General features: G+C 44.8%; 1 protein-coding gene across 7 annotated transcripts in view; it reads left to right on the plus strand.

Moving 5' to 3' along the window:
• aatkb (apoptosis-associated tyrosine kinase b) overlaps window positions 1–22,261 on the plus strand; it is an 85,534-nt gene extending 63,273 nt beyond the window's left edge. For 2 of the 7 annotated variants that reach the window (XM_041889051.2, XM_041889080.2), the window contains 11 exons: window positions 1,571–1,650; window positions 3,371–3,489; window positions 4,071–4,158; window positions 8,122–8,255; window positions 8,824–9,030; window positions 11,295–11,444; window positions 12,020–12,222; window positions 12,605–16,194; window positions 18,715–18,838; window positions 19,289–19,527; window positions 19,888–22,261. In XM_041889051.2, the coding sequence (XP_041744985.1) occupies window positions 1,571–1,650; window positions 3,371–3,489; window positions 4,071–4,158; window positions 8,122–8,255; window positions 8,824–9,030; window positions 11,295–11,444; window positions 12,020–12,222; window positions 12,605–16,194; window positions 18,715–18,838; window positions 19,289–19,527; window positions 19,888–19,926 (4,973 nt within the window). In that variant the 3' untranslated portion in view covers window positions 19,927–22,261. Of the gene's footprint in view, window positions 1–412; window positions 1,327–1,570; window positions 1,651–3,370; window positions 3,490–4,070; window positions 4,159–8,121; window positions 8,256–8,823; window positions 9,031–11,294; window positions 11,445–12,019; window positions 12,223–12,604; window positions 16,195–18,714; window positions 18,839–19,288; window positions 19,528–19,887 lie in introns of those variants that run through there. The other 5 variants (XM_041889076.2, XM_041889071.2, XM_041889061.2 and 2 more) reach the window with 5 other exon arrangements.
• The last annotated feature ends 1,255 nt before the right edge of the window (window positions 22,262–23,516 follow it).

A 23,516-nucleotide genomic window follows, 5' to 3' on the forward strand; every position in this document is an offset into this window, starting at 1 on the left:
GAGGTGGGGCTCGTAAAATTGCCTCTCCCATACGGTCAGACCTTGGCTATGTCCAGAGCCAGAACTGGTCCCCAAGACAAGACCCACCCTGATAAAGCTGTACTGTTATACACTTTCACAGGTCACAGGGTGCACTGGTGAGAACACACACATGCACACAAGCACCCACCCCCCAAGAAATGAATTGGCTTACTGTTGACAGGAAAGATGGAAGACTCTGAATTTATGGTAGTAGGCTTGTAGTCTTGACATGCGCATGGCTGTTACTATGGGCATCTCCTTGGTCTGTCTGTGGCCCTCAGCAATTGTCTAAGTCACAGTTTTTTTTATCCTGGTCCTGGAGACCCACAGGGCATGCAGGCTTTTTTTCCAACCCAGCACGAAGATACCTGATTCCATTAATCAAAGGCATAATGATTTGATGAATTGAATCTGGTGTGAGAGTACTGAGCTAGAACAAAAACATGCACAGTGCTGCACACCCTGTGGCTCTCCAAGACCAGAGTTGAAGACGTTCTAAGCCGAGTTCTAAGAAGTTGAAGTTCCAAGCCATTCTAGAAGCCATTTCAGAAATAAGATGGAGGAAACAAAATGGCATAACCTCTATTCTAAGTTGTCAGTTATCACTAGACGGCCAGTTCACCACTGTGTCACCGAGCTTCGAGGTAAGAGGCCCAGTGTCTGTGTGGTTGGTCCTTGCTGGTACCATACAGTCCCAGTGGTAGTACACAGACAATGGCTTTGATTCTCTGTAGGCCAGAGTATGCAGTAGCGAGCAAGCGTACCCACTACCCACTGAATGACTAGCCTCTGGAACATTACAGGGCAGAGGCATCAGATATGGCCCTCACACAGGGAGGGGTCTGTGTGGCCGGTCTGTCACTGCCTCAAAGATCTGTCTGTCCTCCTCTGGAGCAGAGAATGTGAGTGTCATCGGACATTGTTGGGGGAGAGAGGGAAGCACAGAGGAGTAATGTTGCCGTCACTCCTGTCTCGTTTGGATGAGTTTGGGCTGAGAGTGAGAGCAGGCTGGTGTTTGCAGTGGAGGGGAAAGAATAGACGCAGGACACAGGACATCATCGTGCTACTGACAGATAGGATACAGCAATGGGAGAGGAGCACTGAGGCTGATACTATGATGCCAGGGTATGCCTCTGACTGAAGGAGAGGGACCTTAGAGGAACCTTATTTTTGGACCATGGCTTTTGCTGCCATTTTTGTGTCAAATCAAAACAAATCAACATGGCTAGGATTGGGTCTTAGAGGATTCTTGACCCATTGCAAGATGGATGGCTTATATCGCTTTCATTCAAGTACATGACAGAGGTGTGTATTTGGCCAGGTGACATGTCTTTCTTAATCCTGAGGCTTGGAATGGAGAGTCATTGTCAGAAACAAACCAATGCTGAGGTGGGTCTCGGCAGGGGTGATGTTGTGGATGTTTGTGTGCGTCCGTATTTTGTATGTGGATGTTTTGTATTGTTTAAAACAAAAAATGCTGAATAATAGTTATGTTGTAAAACTTGCAAGGTCATTCTCTAACGTCTCTATTTTTATTCTGTATCTGAAGTCCAACTACTGAAGTCCACAGAACTCGGTCGCCACAGTCTTCTCTACTTGAAGGAGATCGACGATGGCTGGTTCGGAAAGGTAAGACCACTCGCTCCCTCCTCACTTTTACTTGTGAATTATTTTGGTTGTATTTTTTTTGCTACAGGTTTATGAGAGGTAGCTAGATGAAATGTTCTGTCACGGTTGTTGTGCGCTGAGCTGTGATCCCAGGCGTGTTTAGGAGCGAGCCTTTTTAAATGTTTGACATGCTGCAATACCTGTAATGTGTGTCTGTAACGGTAATGCTGGGCTGATCCCCATGCCTTTGATGTCTCCCTGACTGACTGACTGACTGACTGACTGACGCGACAGTACAGAGAGGTAGAACGCCACCAAAAGGACTTGTGGTCCTCTGTAGCTCAGTTGGTAGAGCATGGCGTTTGCAACACCAGGATAGCGGCTTTGATTCCCTGGACCACACATACATAAAAAATGTGTTTTGGATAAAAGTGTCTGCTAAATGGCATATATTACTCAGGGAGAACTGTGTAGCCTGCCCTAGCAATACAGCAGTTTGACTTTATATTTCACTCTGTTCTTATTACGGTGTAATTATGATTTTAAAGACTGTAACAAGTAATGCAATTACTCATTGGGTTTTATGGTTATGAATATAGTGTGAAAATGAGTAGTTACAATACATGTTACATTGTGCGTGACCTTACACAGTAATATGTTCCTGTATGGCCCAGTTGTTAATGCACGGTGCTTGCAATACCAGAATGTCTGTTCGATTCCTGGTGCCACCAATAGGTAAAATCACTGTAAGTCGCTATGGCTAGAAGTGTCTGCTGAATGGCATATTAATATGCTACTGTTATTTTACTGCTGCTCTTTAATTATTTGTAATTTTTATTTTTACTTATCTATTTTAAACTTAACACTTATTTTTCTTAAAACTGCATTGTTGGTTAAGGGCTTGTAAGTAAGCATTTCACTGTATTTGGCGCATGTGACAAATACAATTTGATTTAATTTGATTTGAAGTGTTATCAGATGGTTTACCCAGTCGTTCATGCAATCATCTTACTCTGAACTACTATGACACAAATACATATTTTTTAAAATATCAAATGATGTTGATACAATTATGATAACTGTCTTTTTTTATTCATGTAAAAAGAAAAAAATAATTTCAACTGATTATTGTCATTCTCTCGTTCCCTCCCTTTATCTGTTCTGTTCTCTCTCACACTCATACACTCGTGCACGCACCCTTTCCCCACACTTGTGTATCTTGACTGGGTATGTCCATTCTTGTGTGTCTCTGTGACCGCATGCATACCCCTCTGTAACGTGTGGTTCTGTATTTCTTGTTGGTCTCTATATTAATCTGCATGTACTGTGTATGCCTCTCTGTCTGTGTATCTCTCTATTTACTTGCATTTGTGTCACTGTCCCCTCCACCTTTCGCCTGAACGTGTGTGTATCCTCTTCAATCATGTTTGTCCTCCACAATAATCACTTCCGTGTGTGTACTGTTTGGGAATTCTTTTTTGTGTGTCTTTCCTCTGTCTTTGTCTCTGACTGTCTCTCTGTGTGTCTCTCTGACTGTCTCTCTGTTTGACTTTGTGTGTATGTCTTCCATTCCTCCCCATCTGTCTGTGTGTCTCTGTGTGTGTCCCCTGGGTGTGTGTGTGTGTGTGTTAATCCGTGTCTGTCTGTCTCTGTCTGTCTCTGTCTGTCTCTGTCTGTCTGTGTCTGTCTGTCTGTGTGTGTGTGTGTGGCTCTGTGTGTGTCTCTGTGGCTCTATTACCAGGTTATCCTGGGGGAGGTGAATGCGGGTCTCAGCACCACCCAGGTGGTGGTTAAGGAGCTGAAGGCCAGTGCCAGTGTTCAGGACCAGATGCACTTCCTGGAGGAGGCCCAGCCATACCGGTGAACAGACTTACTCTTTCTTTCTTTCTTTCTTTCTTTCTTTCTTTCTTTCTTTCTTTCTTTCTTTCTTTCTTTCTTTCTTTCTTTCTTTCTTTCTCTCTCTCTCTCTCTCTCTCTCTCTCTCTCTCTCTCTCTCTCTCTCTCTCTCTCTCTCTCTCTCTCTGTCTGTCTGTCTGTCTGTCTGTCTGTCTGTCTGTCTGTCTGTCTGTCTGTCTGTCTCTGTCTGTCTCTGTCTGTCTGTCTGTCTGTCTGTCTGTATCTCTCTCGCTCCCTGTCTCTCTGTCTGTCTGTCTGTCTGTTTGTCTGTCTGTCTCTCTGTCTCTCTCTCATCTTTCTCTTTCTCTTTGTCTATCGTGGTCTCTGTCTCTCTTTCTCACCCTCTCACTCCTTGTAGTTTTCCTCCTTTTAGATCCTTAATTGAGCCTAAATGACTAAACCTCACTTTGTTCAGTTTAATTATAGTGTTAATCAGCATGGAGTTGACCTAGAGTTGATTGAAGACCAAGTCCTATCACTTTAGTTGTTATGACAGTGCTTTGTACCTACACTAACTCTCTGACATTGTGCCCGTCCGTCTCCAGTGCCCTCCAGCACCCAGCCCTCCTGCAGTGCCTGGCACAGTGCACTGAGGTCACCCCCTACCTGCTGGTCATGGAGTTCTGCCCTCTGGTGAGTACTGGACTGGACTGTTACTGTCACTGCACCACTGTATATAGGCCTATCTGTCTACGGCCATTGCAGTCAGTAGCCTACTGGACTAGCTGGAGTCATGGTCCAGCGTATATTGCGATCTCTCTACTGCAGACAGTCTATGACACTTACCATGTACTGGACTGATTGGACTACTAGACCACTGTATATCTGGCCACTGTAATCAAGTCTATGACACTCATCTTTGTACTGAAGAGATTGTGCCAATATGTTATATTAGGTTGCATTTGTCTGCCCCCCAGTGGCCAGATATTATGTTACTGGCTGAGTGAGCAATCAAATGATTGTGATGTGTCCATTCTGAGGGAAGACCTACCTACACTCATTGACAGGACGTTTCACTTCCAAAAAATCCTTCAGCCAGTGCGTAGTGACCTAACTGTACTGTAACTAGCTAAATGTCTAAGCAGCATCCTTTATTGTGTCAATATCTATATATCACTTTAAATCTACCCACATGTGCATATTGCCTCAATTACCTCGACTAACCTGCACATTGACTCTGTACCGGTACCCCCTGTATATAGCCTCCCTACTGTTATTTTATTTTACTGCTGCACTTTAATTTTATATACAGTGGGGATAAAAAGTATTTAGTCAGCCACCAATTGTGCAAGTTCTCCCACTTAAAAATATGAGAGAGGCCTGTACTTTTCATCATAGGTACACGTCAACTATGACAGACAAATTGAGGAAAAAATTCCAGAAAATCACATTGTAGGATTTTTTATGAATTTATTTGCAAATTATGGTGGAAAATAAGTATTTGGTCACCTACAAACAAGCAATATTTCTGGCTCTCACAGACCTGTAACTTCTTCTTTAAGAGGCCCCTCTGTCCTCCACTCGTTACCTGTATTAATGGCACCTGTTTGAACTTGTTATCAGTATAAAAGACACCTGTCCACAACCTCAAACAGTCACACTCCAAACTCCACTATGGCCAAGACCAAAGAGCTGTCAAAGGACACTAGAAACAAAATTGTAGACCTGCACCAGGCTGGGAAGACTGAATCTGCAATAGGTAAGCAGCTTGGTTTGAAGAAATCAACTGTGGGAGCAATTATTAGGAAATGGAAGACATACAAGACCACTGATAATCTCCCTCGATCTGGGGCTCCACGCAAGATCTCACCCCGTGGGGTCAAAATGATCACAAGAACGGTGAGCAAGAATCCCAGAACCACACGGGGGGACCTAGTGAATGACCTGCAGAGAGCTGGGACCAAAGTAACAAAGCCTACCATCAGTAACACACTACGCCGCCAGGGACTCAAATCCTGCAGTGCCAGACGTGTCCCCCTGCTTAAGCCAGTACATGTCCAGGCCCGTCTGAAGTTTGCTAGAGTGCATTTGGATGATCCAGAAGAGGATTGGGAGAATGTCATATGGTCAGATGAAACCAAAATATAACTTTTTAGTAAAAACTCAACTCGTCGTGTTTGGAGGACAAAGAATGCTGAGTTGCATCCACATTTTACATTACATTTTAGTCATTTAGCAGACGCTCTTATCCAGAGCGACTTACATTATCATTTTTTTTTTTTATACTGGCCCCCCGTGGGAAATGAACCCACAACCCTGGCGTTGCAAACGCCATGCTCTACATCCCTGCCGGCCATTCCCTCCCCTACCCTGGACGACGCTGGGCCAATTGTGCGCCGCCCCATGGGTCTCCCGGTCGTGGCCGGCTACGACAGAGCCTGGATTCGAACCAGGATCTCTAGTGGCACAGCTAGCACTGCGATGCAGTGCCTTAGACCACTGCGCCACTCGGGAGACTACACCATACCTACTGTGAAGCATGGGGGTGGAAACATCATGCTTTGGGGCTGTTTTTCTGCAAAGGGACCAGGACGACTGATCCGTGTAAAGGAAAGAATGAATGGGGCCATGTATCGTGAGATTTTGAGTGAAAACCTCCTTCCATCAGCTAGGGCATTGAAGATGAAACGTGGCTGTGTCTTTCAGCATGACAATGATCCCAAACACACTGCCCGGGAAACGAAGGAGTGGCTTCGTATGAAGCATTTCAAGGTCCTGGAGTGGCCTAGCCAGTCTCCAGATCTCAACCCCATAGAAAATCTTTGGAGGGAGTTGAAAGTCCGTGTTGCCCAGTGACAGCCCCAAAACATCACTGCTCTAGAGGAGATCTGCATGGAGGAATGGGCCAAAATACCAGCAACAGTGTGTGAAAACCTTGTGAAGACTTACAGAAAACGTTTGACCTGTGTCATTGCCAACAAAGGGTATATAACAAAGTATTGAGAAACTTTTGTTATTGACCAAATACTTATTTTCCACCATAATTTGCAAATAAATTCATTAAAAATCCTACAATGTGATTTTCTGGATTTTTTTTCTCATTTTGTCTGTCATAGTTGACGTGTACCTATGATGAAAATTACAGGCCTCTCTCATCTTTTTAAGTGGGAGAACTTGCACAATTGGTGGCTGACTAAATACTTTTTTCCCCCACTGTATATACAGTTGAAGTCGGAAGTTTACATACACCTTAGCCAAATACATTTAAATTCAGTTTAATCCTAGTAAAACACATTTAATCCTAGTAAAAATTCCCTGTCTTAGGTCAGTTAGGATCACCACTTTATTTTAAGAATGTGAAATGTCAGAATAATAGTAGAGAGAATGATTTATTTCAGCTTTTATTTCTTTCATCACATTCCCAGTGGGTCAGAAGTTTACATACACTCAATTAGTATTTGGTAGCATTGCCTTTAAATTGTTTTACTTGGGTCAAACGTTTCGGGTAGCCTTCCACAAGCTTCCCACAATAAGATGGGTGAATTTTGGTCCATTCCTCCTGACAGAGCTGGTTTAACTGAGTCAGGTTTGTAGGCCTCCTTGCTCAACACGCTTTTTCAGTGGATATAGATATTTTTTTACCTCTTTCCAACAGCATTTTCACAAGGTCCTTTGCTGTTGTTCTGGGATTGATTTGCACCAAAGTACGTCCATCTCTAGGAGACAGAAAGCGTCTCCTTCCTGAGTGGGATGACGGCTGCGTGGTCCCATGGTGTTTATACTTCCATACTATTGTTTGTACAGATGAACGTGGTACCTTTTAGGCGTTTGGAAATTGCTCCCAAGGATGAACCAGACTTGTGGAGGTCTACCATTTTTTTTTCTGAGGTCTTGGCTGATTTCTTTTGATTTTCCCATGATGTCAAGCAAAGAGGCACTGAGTTTGAAGGTAGGCCTTGAAATACATCCACAGATACACCTCCAATTGACTCAAATGATGTCAATTAGCCTATCAGAAGCTTCTAAAGCCATGACATCATTTTCTGGAATTTTCCAAGCTATTTAAAGGCACAGTCAACTTAGTGTATGGAAACTTCTGACCCACTGGAATTGTGATACAGTGAATTATAAATTAAATAATCTGTCTGTGAACAATTGTTGGAAAAATTACTTGTGTCATGCACAAAGTAGATGTCCTAACCGACTTGCCAAAACTATAGTTTGTTAACAAGAAATGTGTGGAGTGGTTGAAAAACTAGTTTTAATGACTCCAACCTAAGTGTATGTAAACTTCTGACTTCAACTGTATATATATATTTTTTTACTTATATATTTTTTACTTAACACTTATTTTTCTTAAAACTGCATTTTTGGTTAAGGGCTTGTAAGTAAGCATTTCACTGTAAGGTCTACACCTGTTGTATCCGGCGCATTTGGCAAATAACATTTGATTTGATTTAATATCTCTAATATCTCCACCAGGGTCAATTCCATTTCAATTCCAGTCAATTCAGGAATTCCAATTCTAGTTCTCTTCAATGCTTTTTAATGATGACAATTTAGAATTGGAATTTAGTTTGCTTTCTGAATTGAGTGGAATTAAAATTGGAATTGACCCATACTGAGATCTTCACTATATCTCCTCCATGTCACCAGGGTGATGTGAAAGGGTACATGCGGAGCTGTTGGGCTGCAGACACAATGACCCCTGAACCCCTGATCCTGCAGAGGATGGCCTGTGAGATCGCCTCAGGGCTCCTGCACCTGCACAAACACAACTTCATACACAGGTGGGGGTCACTCCCTCTATCTATATATCATTACCACTATGTTATAGTTTTTATACTACTAACCACTCATTGGAATGATACTGATATTACCCTGTAGACTGCTGGTACCCAGTAGTCACGTGCTGCCAGACATCACACCGTAATCTTGTTCTGTAGAAACCTAGGACAGACTAGGTTCCCAGAATCCCGCAGCTGTGATTTGTTGGCTCTTCTTCTTGGTTCCTGTTGGTTCCTTCCTGTAACAATATCCTGGTGCTGCCTGAGTGCCTCTTCATAGACTCCAGCATCAGTGATTTTGTTGCAGGGGGAGACCCCTTCTCTCCAGAGTGACCCCTTCTCTTCTCTTCACTGTCTACTTAGCATCCACTTAATGAGGAATGGTTCAAATTGATGAGTAACAATGTACAACATTTATTGATTGACTGCATTAAGTTCTGTAAGGCTTTTAGTACAGTATTGAAAAAGTCAGACTCTCCATGGACTCACCATGATAACGTGCCTGTTATGCATATACATCATCAATCAATTATCATCTAATGTACAAATGTGTTCTCTGTCTTCCCTGCAGTGACCTGGCCTTGAGAAACTGCCTGCTGACAGCTGATGTCACAGTGAAGATTGGAGACTACGGCCTTTCACACAACAAGTACAAAGATGACTACTTTGTGACGTCAGACCAGATGTACGTGCCACTGCGTTGGATCGCTCCAGAACTCATAGATGAAGTTCATGGCAACCTACTGGTAGTAGGCCAGAGCAAACAGAGCAACGTCTGGTAAGAACATCAATCGACCGATAGATAAAGTTGAAGTCGGAAGTTTACATACACCTTAGCCAAATACATTTAAACTCAGTATTTCACAATTCCTGACATTTAATCCTAGTAAAAATTCCCTTTCTTAGGTCAGTTAGGATCACCACTTTATTTTAAGAATGTGAAATGTCAGAATAATAGTAGAGAGAATGATTTCGTTCATCTTTTATTTCTTTCATCACATTCCCAGTGGGTCAGAAGTTTACATACACTCAATTAGTATTTGGTAGACCAATGGGGCGGCGCACAATTGGCCCAGCGTCGTCCAGGGTAGGGGAGGGAATGGCCGGCAGGGAGGTAGCTCAGTTGGTAGAGCATGGCGTTTGCAACGCCAGGGTTGTGGGTTCGATTCCCACGGGGGGGCAGTATGAAAATAAAAAAGAATAATGTATGCACTAACTGTAAGTCGCTCTGGATAAGAGCGTCTGCTAAATGACGTAAAATGTAAATGTAAATGGTAGCATTGCCTTTAAATTGTTTAACTTGGGTCAAACGTTTTGGGTAGCCTTCCACAAGCTTCCTACAATAAGTTGGGTGAATTTTGGCCCATTCCTCCTGACAGAGCTGGTGTAACTGAGTCAGGTTTGTAGGCCTCCTTGCTCGCACACGCTTTTTCAGCTCTGCCCACAAATATTCTATAGGATTGAGATCAGGGCTTTGTGATGGCCGCTCCAATACCTTGACTTTGTTGTCCTTAAGCCATTTTGCCACAACTCTGGAAGTATGCTTGGGGTCATTGTCCATTTTGAAGACCCATTTTGCGACCAAGCTTTACCTTCCTGACTGATGTCTTGAGATGTTGCTTCAATATATCCACATTATTTTCTTTCCTAATTATGTCATCTATTTTGTGAAGTGCACCAGTCCCTCCTGCAGCAAAGCACCCCCACAGCATGATGCTGCCACCCCCGTGCTTCACGGTTGGGATGGTGTTCTTCGGCTTGCAAGACTTCCCCTTTTTCCTCCAAACATAACGATGGTCATTATGGCCAAACAGTTCTATTTTTGTTTCATCAGACCAGAGGACATTTCTCCAAAAAGTACGATCTTTGTTCCCATGTGCAGTTGCAAACCGTAGTCTGGCTTTTTTATGGCGGTTTTGGAGCAGTGGCTTCTTCCTTGCTGAGCGGCCTTTCAGGTTATGTCGATATAGGACTTGTTTTACTGTGGATATAGATACTTTTGTACCTGTTTCCTCCAGCATCTTCACAAGGTCCTTTGCTGTTGTTCTGGGATTGATTTGCACTTTTCGCACCAAAGTACGTTCATTTCTAGGAGACAGAACGCATCTCCTTCCTGAGCGGTATGATGGCTGCGTGGTCCCATGGTGTTTATACTTGCGTACTATTGTTTGTGCAGAGGAACGTGGTACCTTAATGCATTTTGAAATTGCTCCCAAGGATGAACCAGACTTGTGGAGGTCTACAATTTATTTTCTGAGGTCTTGGCTGATTTCTTTTGATTTTCCCATGATGTCAAGCAAAGAGGCACTGAGTTTGAAGGTAGGCCTTGAAATACATCCACAGATACGCCTCCAATTAACTCAAATGATGTCAATTAGCCTGTCAAAAGCTTCTAAAGCCATGACATCATTTTCTGGAATTTTCCAAGCTGTTTAAAGGCACAGTCAATTTAGTGTGTGTAAACTTCTGACCCACTGGAATTGTGATACAGTGAATTATAAGTGAAATAATCTGTCTGTAAACAATTGTTGGAAAAATTACTTGTGTCATGCACAAAGTAGATGTCCTAACCGACTTGCCAAAACTATAGTTTGTTAACAAGAAATTTGTGGAGTGGTTGAAAAACAAGTTTTAATGACTCCAACCTAAGTGTATGTAAACTTCCGACTTCAACTGTAGATAGATAGATAGATAGATAGATAGATAGATAGATAGATAGATAGATAGATAGATAGATAGATAGATAGATAGATAGATAGATAGATAGATAGATAGATTCAGCCTAATTCTGGATGAAGACCAATCTCAATGGAGCATGCTTTTTAGTCTAGGAATCTGTGTGCAGGAAACCGACCATATCTGGTTTTGGGTCTCAGTGATCGTAATTGCCCAATGTTTTCCCCAGTAAATAGGGGTTGTTATGCTTTACATGTAAGCATTTCACTGTTAGTCCACACCTGTTGTTTACGAAGCATGTGTCATTTGATTTGATGTGTTGTTCTTCCCCATGATTCTATAGTCTGATGTTGAATGTTTTTTCAGGTCTCTGGGCGTGACTATCTGGGAGTTGTTTGAGTTGGGAAACCAGCCGTACAGACACTACTCTGACAGACAGGTCCTGACCTACGCCGTGAGGGAACAGCAGCTCAGACTGGCCAAGCCCCTGCTCAAAATACCCCTGGCAGAGCGCTGGTGAGTCACAAACACACACACACACACACACACACACACACACACACACACCACACACACAGACAGACAGACAGACAGACAGACAGACAGACAGACAGACAGACAGACAGACACAAACAAACAAACAAACAAACATCAGCCCATACATATATTCTGTGTCCCAAATGGCACCCTATTTCCTATTTAGTGCCTAGGGCTCTGGTCAAAAGTTGTACACTAAATAGAGAATAGGGTACCATTTCGGACGCAGACAAAAATATGACTGATGTGATGATGCATTATCTCTGAAGATGGGGAAGGCAATCAAAACTCATCTCTCAAAGGATGAGAAGAGGATGCTTGATTCCTCATTTCCTTAATGGATTCCAATTAAAATGCAAATGCCAAGGTGGTTTTCCTTCCCTGAGCTACGTCCCAAATGGCACCCTATTCCCTATGTAGTGCACTACTTTTGACCACAGCCGATAGATTCATTTGTGGTTCATTATATCTTCCTGTATCCCATGGTTGTTGTAATGGTTGTTGTGGTGTGTGTGTGTGTGTGTGTTTGTGCTTGTGTCTTCTTGTGTCACCAGGTATGAGGTGATGCAGTTCTGCTGGCTCCAACCAGATCAGAGGCCCAATGCAGAGGAGGTCCACCTGTTACTCAGCTACCTGTGTGCTAAGGGGGCCAACGAGGCCGAGGAGGACTTTGAGAGGCGCTGGAACTCCCTGCGTCCCAACCCCAACGCTGGCCCCAGCAGCAGCCTCCACCACGGGGCAGGAGCCCTGGCCATTGGTATGTTTCTGCCCCTTTTTATGGCTCCTGACTACTTTGCATTATGTTTTTTGTCTGCTTCTGTTTTAAAAGAAAATACAAATCTGCGCACTGCTCTTTTCAGTATCACTTTAGTTCAGAGGTTCTTCAGCTTTTTCAGCTCGAGACCCAAATGAGAAATGTACTGTCCTCAAACGACCCAAATTAGGAAGAAATAGTGTGTGATTATATATGTTTACTCATAACTCGCGACCCACCTCTCACATGCTCAGGGCTCCTTTTGGGTCCCAAACCATAGTTTAAGAAACCCTGCTTTAGTTGATTAACCTCTGCTGCTGTTTGACATGACATTTCCCCTTGGGGGCTTAACAAAGTACTTAGCTGTCTGTCTATCCGTCTACAGACCTCCCCTCCTCCTCCTTCCCCCTGCTGGAGCAGTTCTCTGGATGCGATGGCTACCAATGCGAGACAGGAGATGATATACTGACCGTGACCGAGACCAGCCACGGCCTGAACTTCGAGTACAAGTGGGAGAAGGCTCAGGCGGGGGCCGGGGCGGAGCAGCCTTACCACCGTGCTGCCTCGTCCTCCAGCGGTACCCTGGGGGCCGTCAACCACCACCGCCAGGACCTGTACTACCCCCCTGGGCCAGGGGGCATGGTGGGGGGCTGTGGTGGGGTGGAGATGGACGGGCTCACTCTGGGGGTGCCCCCCGCCTACTACGAGCCCAAGATGCTGCATGGTCCTGGGGTTGGGGTGTTGCCGGTGCTCAGCGCCCACAGTCCTTCAGTGAGCGCTGAGTACTACATCCGCATGGAGGAGCCTGGTGTGGACTATACCATGTGCTCCTACAGCCCAGACTACCAGGGCAGCAATGGGAGCTTCCTGACCGGCAGTGGCAGTGCAGACTCAGGGGAGTGTATTATGGGAATGGGTGCATGTCCCTCCCAGGCCCACTCCAAGCCTGTAGACTCGTACTGGTCGGCAGATATCCGTAAAGCTGGGGGTGGTGGAGCGTATGATTCGGACCCAGACGGAAGCCCGGCCATCTCCCTGACCATGGAGCCCCTACTGGGGCAAGTCTCTGACTCCAGCCCCCTGAGACCCTGGGAGGCTGGTCACTACGTCTCCTACAAGGACCGGGACGGGGGGTTCTACTACGAACACTCACCCCCTATGGGCATAGGCCACCACATGGGCCTGGGTCTGGGGATGGACCAGCACCAGCACTATCTGATGGGGCGGGAACACTCTCCCCCCGAGCCCCACCAGGAGAGCTGGGGGTCCCGGAGCCTGCGTCAGGCCCTGGGGGAACTGGAGAACCCTCTGGGGATATCTCCCTCCATCAGTACCCCTCCCCAGGGTGGTGGTCCTCCTTTTGGGGTAGGGGACCCCTACCTGGTGACGACCCAGGGACCAGGCTCCATCATTGGGGGGAGTAGCGTCACTGGAGGTTACTATGACATGATGGGTTCTCTGAGGAAAACCATGCCGACCATGCGAAGCCACACCCACTCAGTCAGCATCACCATGGCGTCGGAAGAGGCCCTCTTCATTGGTCACCGTGACAGTGACTCGGACGAGGAAGAGGATATATTCTCAGAGAGGCAGACAATCAACAGTAGTAACACCTGGCCCTCTAACCACTGCACTAACAACAATAGTCTAGGCCTGGGCCGTAGTAGACAGGCTGGCTGTAGGCAACAACAGGATGCCTATGTAGACTTCCACTACACTATGCCCACTACCGACATAGAGGACTCGTGGCCTGAGGAGCACAACCTGACCTCCCGCTCCTCTGTCTCTGCTGCAGTTAAACCCATAGACTACCTGGAGGGTACGGCGGCTTCGGCTAAAGACAGCAGCTGTCTATCCCTGGGGAAGCATCATACCCTGGTACCCTCCGGCGACGCCTACAACACATACATCTATCTGTGCCACGAGAGGGAGGGGGAGAGGGAGGTGAAGCCGCCACCAATCGAGCGCTGCCACTCTCATTTCGTCGACCCCCTCACAGGCCTAGTGGTGCGAAACTACAGCTGTGATGACTACAGAGATCAGATTGTAGAGATTCCCAACAACGACGAAGAGAGTGTGAATCTGTCTCCAGCACCAGGAGGGCCTAGTGTGTCTAAATCAACCCTGACACACAACACAACCACAACCATAACCAACTTTGACCACTCTGAGCAGTATGTTGACATCACTATGGACGATGCCCTTTCCATAGACCACAAGCAAGAGGTTGTCACAGAAGACAAAGGGGTTCTCACTGATCCTAAACCAGAGGACGTGACTCTGACTAAAACTATGGCTATGGCTACCCCACTTCCCTCAGTGAATGTGCCTGGCCTAGTCTGCCTGTTCGAGCCAGAGTCAGAGCTGAGCCATACATTAGACAGCGGCCTGGACAGAGACCACTGCTCCAGCATCAGTCTAGTGGACATCTCCGACTGCTATACCGACGACGATGATGAAGACGATGACATTACTGACGTGACCTCAGGGATCTTCGCTGACGAGGCGTCGGCCGGGGACCTTAACTCCTCCCCCTCCCTGGCCCGTCCCCTCAAGTCCCTGCAGAAGCAGGTGGGAACACCCGATTCCATGGACTCCATGGACCTGATGCCTTCAGCGGCCGGCTCCACCGCAGAGCCATTCAGCCCTGCCTCTAGCTCCTCCCACCCATCTAGTTCCTCCCCCAAGGCAATGGACAGCGGGTACGAAACAGAGAACAACGAGAGCCCAGAGTTCGTCCCCAAGGAGCCCCACAACGAGCCCCGGGACCCAGAGACATTCACCCAGCCACTGGGGGAGTCTGTCCTGGACACCAGCCAGGATGAGGAGGGGGGAGAGGAGGCCGAGGTGGCTCCACCGGAGGATGAGGATGAACCTACTCTGGATGAAGATGTGGCTCTAGCAGCCTTACAGACCACAGACAAAGAGAAGGAGCTGGCCCCCCTCAGTGAGAAGAACCCTTACAGGGACTCTGCCTACTTCTCTGACTATGAGAACGAGCGCCTATCCAGGGATGAGGAGGATGACAAAGTGGGGGGTGATGAAAATGTAGGAGTGGAGGAGGGAGAAGAGGAGGAGAGCTTGACAGAGAAGAGGGAACTCAGCCCTCTTCATATAGAGGATGAGGAGGAGGGAGAGGAGACCTCAGCTCTTCTTCTGGAGGAGAGTGAAGACCCAGAGATGGGGGGATGCCCGACAGAAGAGTGCACCCATGATGAAGGGCTGGAACTGGGGCTAGAGCTGGCTTCCCATGATGAAGGGCTGGAGCTGGGGCTAGAGTTGGCCTCTAATATCTCTGGAGAAGTAGAGGAAGGGTCAGAGGGATGGCCTGCCCAGGAGGAGCCCTCTTCTCTGGGAGACTGGGCAGCAGAGGTGGTGGGGGCTATGGAGGAAGCCCTGGGGGAACTCCAGAGGAGCAGCAGTACTGAAACAAATTCTGTTACCAAGGAGGAAGAGGAAAGAGGGCGAAGGGACGTGGAGGACTCATCTGAAGCCTTAGAATCAGCAGACGTCCTAGAAGAAGCATCTAGCGAAAAGTCAGAGAGCATCGACAAGGACGTTGATGACGAAGAGAACGGACATCCCGCACGACGTCGACGCTCCTCCTCGTCCTCCCCTCCCTCCATTCCTCCTCCTCCTCTCCCCCCAATGACTCCCCCTCCGGGCCGGGTGTCGGTCACAGATGGGGGGGAGGCGGATGAGGAGGACGGAGATGGTGACTCGGATGACAGTGAGTCAGATGAGGAGGTGAGGAGTTACAGTGTTCAAGAGGAGCATAGTGGAGGGGAGGAGAGCGGGGAGGAGAACCATGCTGTACCCATCGTGGTCAGCGACTGTAGCGATGCTCATAACCTACGTAGTCTACTGAAGATGCCCACCCCGCTCACTTCCGAGTCGCTCGCTGATGACCTGCTGGATCGAAAGAAGAAGGTGGTGTCATTCTTTGATGATGTCACTGTCTACCTGTTTGACCAGGTGAGTAGTCACTCACAGATTAAGGAAAACAAGTGAAAGGGTAGTTTCTGCATTATTCTAGTTCACAAGTTCATTGTCATTTTTCTGCTTATTTAATTCACGTACAGTGCCTTCGTAAAATATTCAGACCCCTTGACTTTTTCCACATTTTGTTACGTTACAGCCTTATTCTAAAATGGATTAAGTAATCAAAATCCTCAGCAATCTACACACAATACCCCATAATGACAAAGCGAAAACAGGTTTTCAGAAACAGAAATACCTTATTTACATAAGTATTCAGACCCTTTGTGATGAGACTCGAAATTGAGCTTAGGTGCATCCTGTTTCCATTGATCATCCTTGAGATTTTTCTACAACTTGACTGGAGTCCACCTGTGGTAAATTCAATTGATTGGACATGATTTGGAAAGGCACACACCTGTCTATATAAGGTCCCACAGTTGACAGTGCATGTCAGAGCAAACACCAAGCCATGAGGTCGAAGGAATTGTCCGTAGAGCGCCAAGGCAGGATTGTGTTGAGGCACAGATCTGGAGAAGGGTACCAAAACATTTCTGCAGCATTGAAGGTACCCAAGAACACAGTGGCCTCCATCATTCTTAAATGGAAGATGTTTGGAACCACCTAGAGCTGGCCGCCCGGCCAAACTGAGCAATCGGGGGAGAAGGGCCTTAGTCAGGGAGGTGACCAAGAACCAATGGTCACTCTTGACAGAGCTCTAGAATTCCTCTGTGGAGATGGGAGAACCATCCAGAAGGCCAACCATCTCTGCAGCATTCCACCAATCAGGCCTTTATGGTAGAGTGGCCAGACTGAAGACACTACTCAGTAAAAGGCACATGACAGCCCGCTTGGAGTTTGCCAAAAGGCACCTAAAGACTCTCAGACCATGAGAAACAAAATTCTCTGGTATGATGAAACCAAGATTGAACTCTTTAGCCTGAATGCCAAGCATCACGTCTGGAGGAAACCTGGCACCATCCCTGCGGTGAGGCATGGTGGTGGCAGCATCATGCTGTGGGGATGTTTTTCAGCGGCAGGGACTGGGAGACTAGTCAGGTTCAAGGCAAAGACAAAGTACAGAGAGATCGTTGATGAAAACCTCCTCCAAAGCACTCAGGACCTCAGACTGGGGCGAATGTTCACCATCCTAAGCACACAGTCAAGACAACGCAGGAGTGGCTTCGGGACAAGTCTCTGAATGTCCTTGAGTGGCCCAGCCAGAGCCCAGACTTGAACCCAATTAAACATCCCTGGAAATACCTGAAAATAGCTGTGCAGCAACGCTCCCCACCCAACCTGACAGAGCTTGAGAGGATCTGCAGAGAGGAATGGGAGAAACTCCCGAAATACAGGTGTGCCAAGCTTGTAGCGTCATACCCAAGAAGACTCGAGGCTGTAATCACTGCCAAAGGTGCTTCAACAAAGTACTGAGTAAAGGGTCTGAATACTTATCTAATGTGATATTTCAGTTTTTCATGTGTAATACATTTGTAAAAATGTCTAAAAACCTGTTTTTGTGTTGTCATTATGGGGTATTGTGGCTGTAACGTAACAAAATGTGGAAAAAGTCAAGAGGCTGAATAATTTCCAAATGCACTGTACATGGTATAAGACAAATTATATATTTTTTTGTGCCTTGAATTAAACTAGACATACTAATGAACTGTATAGACACTGAACAAAAATATAAACGCAACATGTAAAGTGTTGGTCCCATGTTTCATGAACTGAAATAAAAGATCCCAGAAAAGTTCCATACGCACAAAACCTTATTTCTCTCAAATTTTGTGAACAAATTTGTTTACATCTCTGTCAGGGAGCATTTCTCCAAGATAATCCATCCACTTGACATGTGTGGCATATCAAGATGCTGATTAAACAGCATGATCATTACATGGGTGCACCTTGTGCTGGGGACAATGAAAGGCCACTTTAAAGTTTGCTGTTTTGTCACACAACACAATGCCACAGATGTCTCAAGTTTTGAGAGCACGTGCAATTGGCATGCTGACTGCTGCTGGAATGTCCATCAGAGCTGTTGCCAGATCATTTAATGTTAATTTCTCTACCATAAGCTTCCTCCAACATCATTTTAGAGAATTTGGAAGTATGTCCAACCGACCTCACAACCGGCCAGCCCAGGTCCTCCACATCCGGCTTCTTCACCTGAGGGGGGTGCTGTGGAGTATTTCTCTGTTTTAATAAAGACCTTTTGTGCAGAAAAAATCATTCTGATTGGCTCGGCATGGCTCCTCACTGGGTGGGCCTGGCTTCCTAGTGGGTGGGCCTATTCCCTCCATGGTCCACCCATGGCTGCACCCCTTCCCAGTCATGTGAAATCCATAGATGAGGGCCTAATTAATTTATTTCAATTGACTTATTTCCTTATATGAACTGTAACTCAGTAAAACTTTGAAACTGTTGTATGTTGCGTTAATATTTTTGTTCAGTATATTTTAGTTTGAAATGCACACTAACTATAGTTCTAACCTCTTGACTACTGTCTGTTTCCAGCAGAGCCCGACTAAAGAGCTGGCTGAGCATGGTTTCCCTCCAGGGGCTGAGACCAGCGGACAGAGTTCAGAGGGCAAACAACCAACCTCTGATGACTCCTCAGACGGAAACATCTCAGAAGAGAGTAAGTACACTAGTCCAGAGTCCACTACTTACATTGAAACTTTGATTGAAGTCAATCAGCATTTCATTTCATAATCAATCTCAAATCTATTGGTTTAGATGTGTAAAATATAAGAGGCGGATGTGTCCAAACCTCTCCCTTTCTCTTCCTCTCTCCATACCAACCTTCCTCTCTCCCTTTCTCTTCCTCTCTCCATACCTACCTTCCTCTCTCCCTTTCTCTTCCTCTCTCCATACCTACCTTCCCCTCTCCCTTTCTCTTCCTCTCTCCATACCTACCTTCCCCTCTCCCTTTCTCTTCCTCTCTCCATACCTACCTTCCTCTCTCCCTTTCTCTTCCTCTCTCCATACCTACCTTCCTCTCTCCCTTTCTCTTCCTCTCTCCATACCTACCTTCCTCTCTCCCTCTCTCTTCCTTTCGCTCTACCTTCCTCCCTCTCTCTCTCTTCAGGTGCAGGGTATGAGTGGGAGGATGACTTCCCCCTGTTGCCCCTCCCGACTTCCTCATCCAAGATGGCTGCCTCCTCCTCAGCCTCAACCCCTTCCACACCCAGCCTACCCACCACCTCCAAGGCCCCGGAGCCCAAACCAGTGGTGCAGTACTCCCGCTTCACCGTCTCCCCTAGCCATGTGTCTCGCTTCTCCATCACACACGTCTCCGACTCCGACATGGACTCTGGTCCAGGTGAGTCTGGTGTTTCATTAGAAACATGTCTGAGGATAACTAATTGTATGGATTTTACATAGTGAATAATGAAACATAATGAAACGTAACTACCTCTCCCTCTGTCTCTCTCTCTCTCTCTCTCTCTCTCTCTCTCTCTCTCTCTCTCTCTCTCTCTCTCTCTCTCTCTCTCTCTCTCTCTCTCTCTCTCTCTCTCTCTCTCTCTCTCTCTCTCTCTCTCTCTCTCTCTCTCTCTCTCTCTCTCTCTCTCTCTCTCTCTCTCTCTCTCTCTCTCTCTCTCTCTCTCTCTCTCTCTCTCTCTCTCTCTCTCTCTCTCTCTCTCTCTCTCTCTCTCTCTCTCTCTCTCTCTCTCTCTCTCTCTCTCTCAGGTAGCAGGGAGCAGTGAGGATGGGGACAGAGAGTAGAACAGAACCACAGCCACCCAGGAGCTGCACCACATAAACTTATCGTGACTTTTATGTAGAGCTTTTTGGACATCAGGTTTCTGAAAAGACAGTGCCTCTTATTGTTTATGGTGTGGGAGAAGAGGGGAGAAGAGAATCAACTATGAGAATATAGAAAATAATATATGATGATAATATATAAATACACAGAATAATATACGTTACAAAGAACTTATATGCAGGTAAAGACTTTTATGTTGAGCTCAACATATTTTTGGAGCGAAAAACACATACATCTAAGGACAAACTTTGGAAAGTTGTTTGCCACCATAGTCATCACACTTTTACAGTATGTTATGGAGAACAAAAAAACATGGCTATCAAAACAGAACACACCATGTACAGTATACCCCACTCTGAGAAGAAGGGAGTGAAAAAATGGAGGAAAGGACAGAATCCAGGCTTTTCACTAAAGGATCGGTGTTGGAAAGTGACTGGACCAACAACATATCTTTGAGACATTGCTTCACCTGTCCTCATCAAATATAAATGAAATATCACATGTAATATAATAATGTTACATGTTTCCAAACACTTTTACGTCCATTGAAGGGAATAATGGGACACCTAAGTGTAAGTGAATGAATGAATCTATGGAACAAGGCAGAAAGTTGCTGCCTTGAAATGACTGTGTATTAGCAGAGATGATCAAAGCTGCATTTAGTGGTCCAGACTTTTCTATAAGGAGTAGGACCTCCACTGTATTGTACTGTATGTATGGACCTTATGATTTCCACCAATCAGAGTGCAAGAGTCACTATTCCCCTCCCTCTGAATGCCTGGGGTGTAATCATTAGTGCACACCGTAGCAAACAGTTGCAAAACGTTTCGCAACGGAAAACAAATTCAGGTATGTCCTTCCCCTGTTGATTCCGTTTGCTTGCGTTTTGGTTCCAGTGAATGCACCTCTGCTTTTACAGACATTCCTGGACCTAAGCTATTGTGCAAATCCATCAAGTCATTTATTATGACTTTATTATGACTTTTAATAAATGCTGTACTCCTGTTTTAGGACTTTGGATCCATGTGCTTTGCAGCAGATAGTGTGGGTAAATCACAGCATACATTGGCTTCTGTCGTATCACCACGTTCTAGCATAGATGAGGGTAACTGCCTGTCCTTACCCTCTGTGTTGAGCTTCACATCATCACATGCTGTGTAATAGGCCTCTTTGTCTTGAGGTGAAGATTCTTTGTTAAACGATCAAAGTACTTGTACATTTCTGATTCTGATTCTGAAAACTGTACTGCAGTATAAGAACAGCAAGCATACAAATACACAGATAAACTTACAGATACAGTAGCAGATCATTTTTATAGAAAACTGATGAAATAATCACTTTTAAGAAATATGAAACCTAAAAATGAAACTTAAAGAATGGAAGAACAGTGGCTTCGGTAACATGTTGAAGATTAAATAATCCAATGACAATTGGAAGACCACAGAACTGAGAACTTGTTCAGTGTTAACATATTGTTTATGTTCAGCTGTGTGGTGGTCAAGGGTTTGGTGATGCTACATGGGTTTGTCATTGTGTATTGTTTCTTGATTGTGTTCATGATTTTAACAATGGAAAATACATTTAGAATTTATGGACCTTTTACTTTGCTATGTACAGTATGTGAAAATGTGTGTGCTATAGGAAGGAAGATGGAAGGCTGTGGGTGTAACATAGAAAGCATTCAGTACAGTCAGTCTAGTAAGCTAATGCAGTATTACATCAGTATCACTGTAGCATGGTCCCAAGTATTTTTGTGCAGTTTTGCCAACCCCAATGACCATAGTTGGCAAGACAGTACAAACATATCTGGTACCAGGCTAATATCACTGTAGGCTTTAGCTTCAAAGAACCAGGGTGCCAATTCAGTTCAACACATATATATATAGAATTACATACAGTAGATTCTATTTCTATGGTTCACAGATCCACTCTAGTCTCCATGCAGTCAGTGTGTTCTGTTCTGTTTGTTTGCCTTTCTAGAGCTTTAATATTATGTACTAGTATAGTGTCTATAGATCCATCTAGACCACCATCTGTGTATGTACTATTTTTGTATCTCAAAAAAAGAAAGAAAACATTTTAAGAATATCAAGAAATGACCTGGAAGTGGGAGGTAAAATGAGATGTCTTTGTTTTATTGTTGCCAAAGAGATGTATTTAATGAAGTCATGAGGCAAACAGGAACAGGAATATATGATATTTGATCTATAATGTTTTAACCCTACAGATGTAGGATCTTAATTTGAGCCAGTTTGCTACAGCAGGAAAATAATCCAGCAGCAACAGGAAATGTGAATTATGTGGATTATAATTAATGGACATTTTTGTAGGGCTTGATACATTTTTCAAAGTGGAAATTACAAACTTCAGAAGCCTTTTTAAACCTCAAATACACAATTTTGAAACTTCCTGCATTGTAGGAAAGTTCTCCTGCAACAGGGTGATCAAATTAAGATCCTACATCTGTATAGCGAGACGATAGTCTGGGTACCAGTCTGTTTGTGTCATCATGCCACTCCTTGTAATGATGGCACAAACATACTGGTACTCAGGCTAGTGACAAGGAGCAACATTTGGTAATGCGCTGGTCGTGATTTAAACAAGCAGGACTAGTTTAGGGATGCTGTCAGTAAATGTGCCCCACCCACACTCACTTACTGGTCACATGGTTACTTTCTGTACCTTATTATGAAATATAAATAAAGTCTGTTTTACACATCGATGTGGGTCTCATGTATTACATAGCCTGGTCACATAGCCTGGTCCCAAATCTGTTTGTGCTCTCTAACCAACTCATAATGCTCACATAATAAAATAATGATGTAAAACATGAAGCAAAGAGGAATTTTTTTTTCAATAATTTCTTATAAACACAGTACAAACACACAGGTAATATCTGGAATATACTCTGCAATATCACTTTATTTTCTCTAGTAAATTCAGTGTTTTTTCTATACATTTGCAGACAAATGAAACGGGATGAGAAGCAAATACATTTAGAAAATGGTACAAACTACAACAGGAAAATCTGTTTTAAGTTACACCTCCTTTGTATTTTTATGTAGTAATGTCATACTATACAGTTTATATGCATGATTGTTGTTCTTCTGTCATTTAAAATATGAAAATAACAGTGAAAAGCATCTGAATGCTATAACTTACAGTATTGTGTATAATATTTAGCTTTTCTTTCTCTGTCTCTCTCCTAATCTAGTGTGAGGCCACCATGCCCTGTGCTCTTCATATTCTCCCTGATACAGTGAGGGATAAAAGTATTTGATCCCCTGCTGATTTTGTACGTTTGCCCACTGACAAAGAAATTATCAGTCTATAATTTTAATGGTAGGTTTATTTGAACAGTGAGAGACAGAGTAACAACAACAAAAATCCAGAAAAATGTATGTCAAAAATGTTATAAATTGATTTTCATTTTAATGAGAGAAATAAGTATTTGACCCCCTCTCAATCAGAAAGATTTCTGGCTCCCAGGTGTCTTTTATACAGGTAACAAGCTGAGATTAGGAGCACACTCTTAAAGGGAGTGCTCCTA

Source organism: Coregonus clupeaformis, unplaced genomic scaffold (genome assembly GCF_020615455.1).
Source record: "Coregonus clupeaformis isolate EN_2021a unplaced genomic scaffold, ASM2061545v1 scaf0080, whole genome shotgun sequence".
NCBI classification, from domain to species: Eukaryota; Metazoa; Chordata; class Actinopteri; order Salmoniformes; family Salmonidae; genus Coregonus; species Coregonus clupeaformis.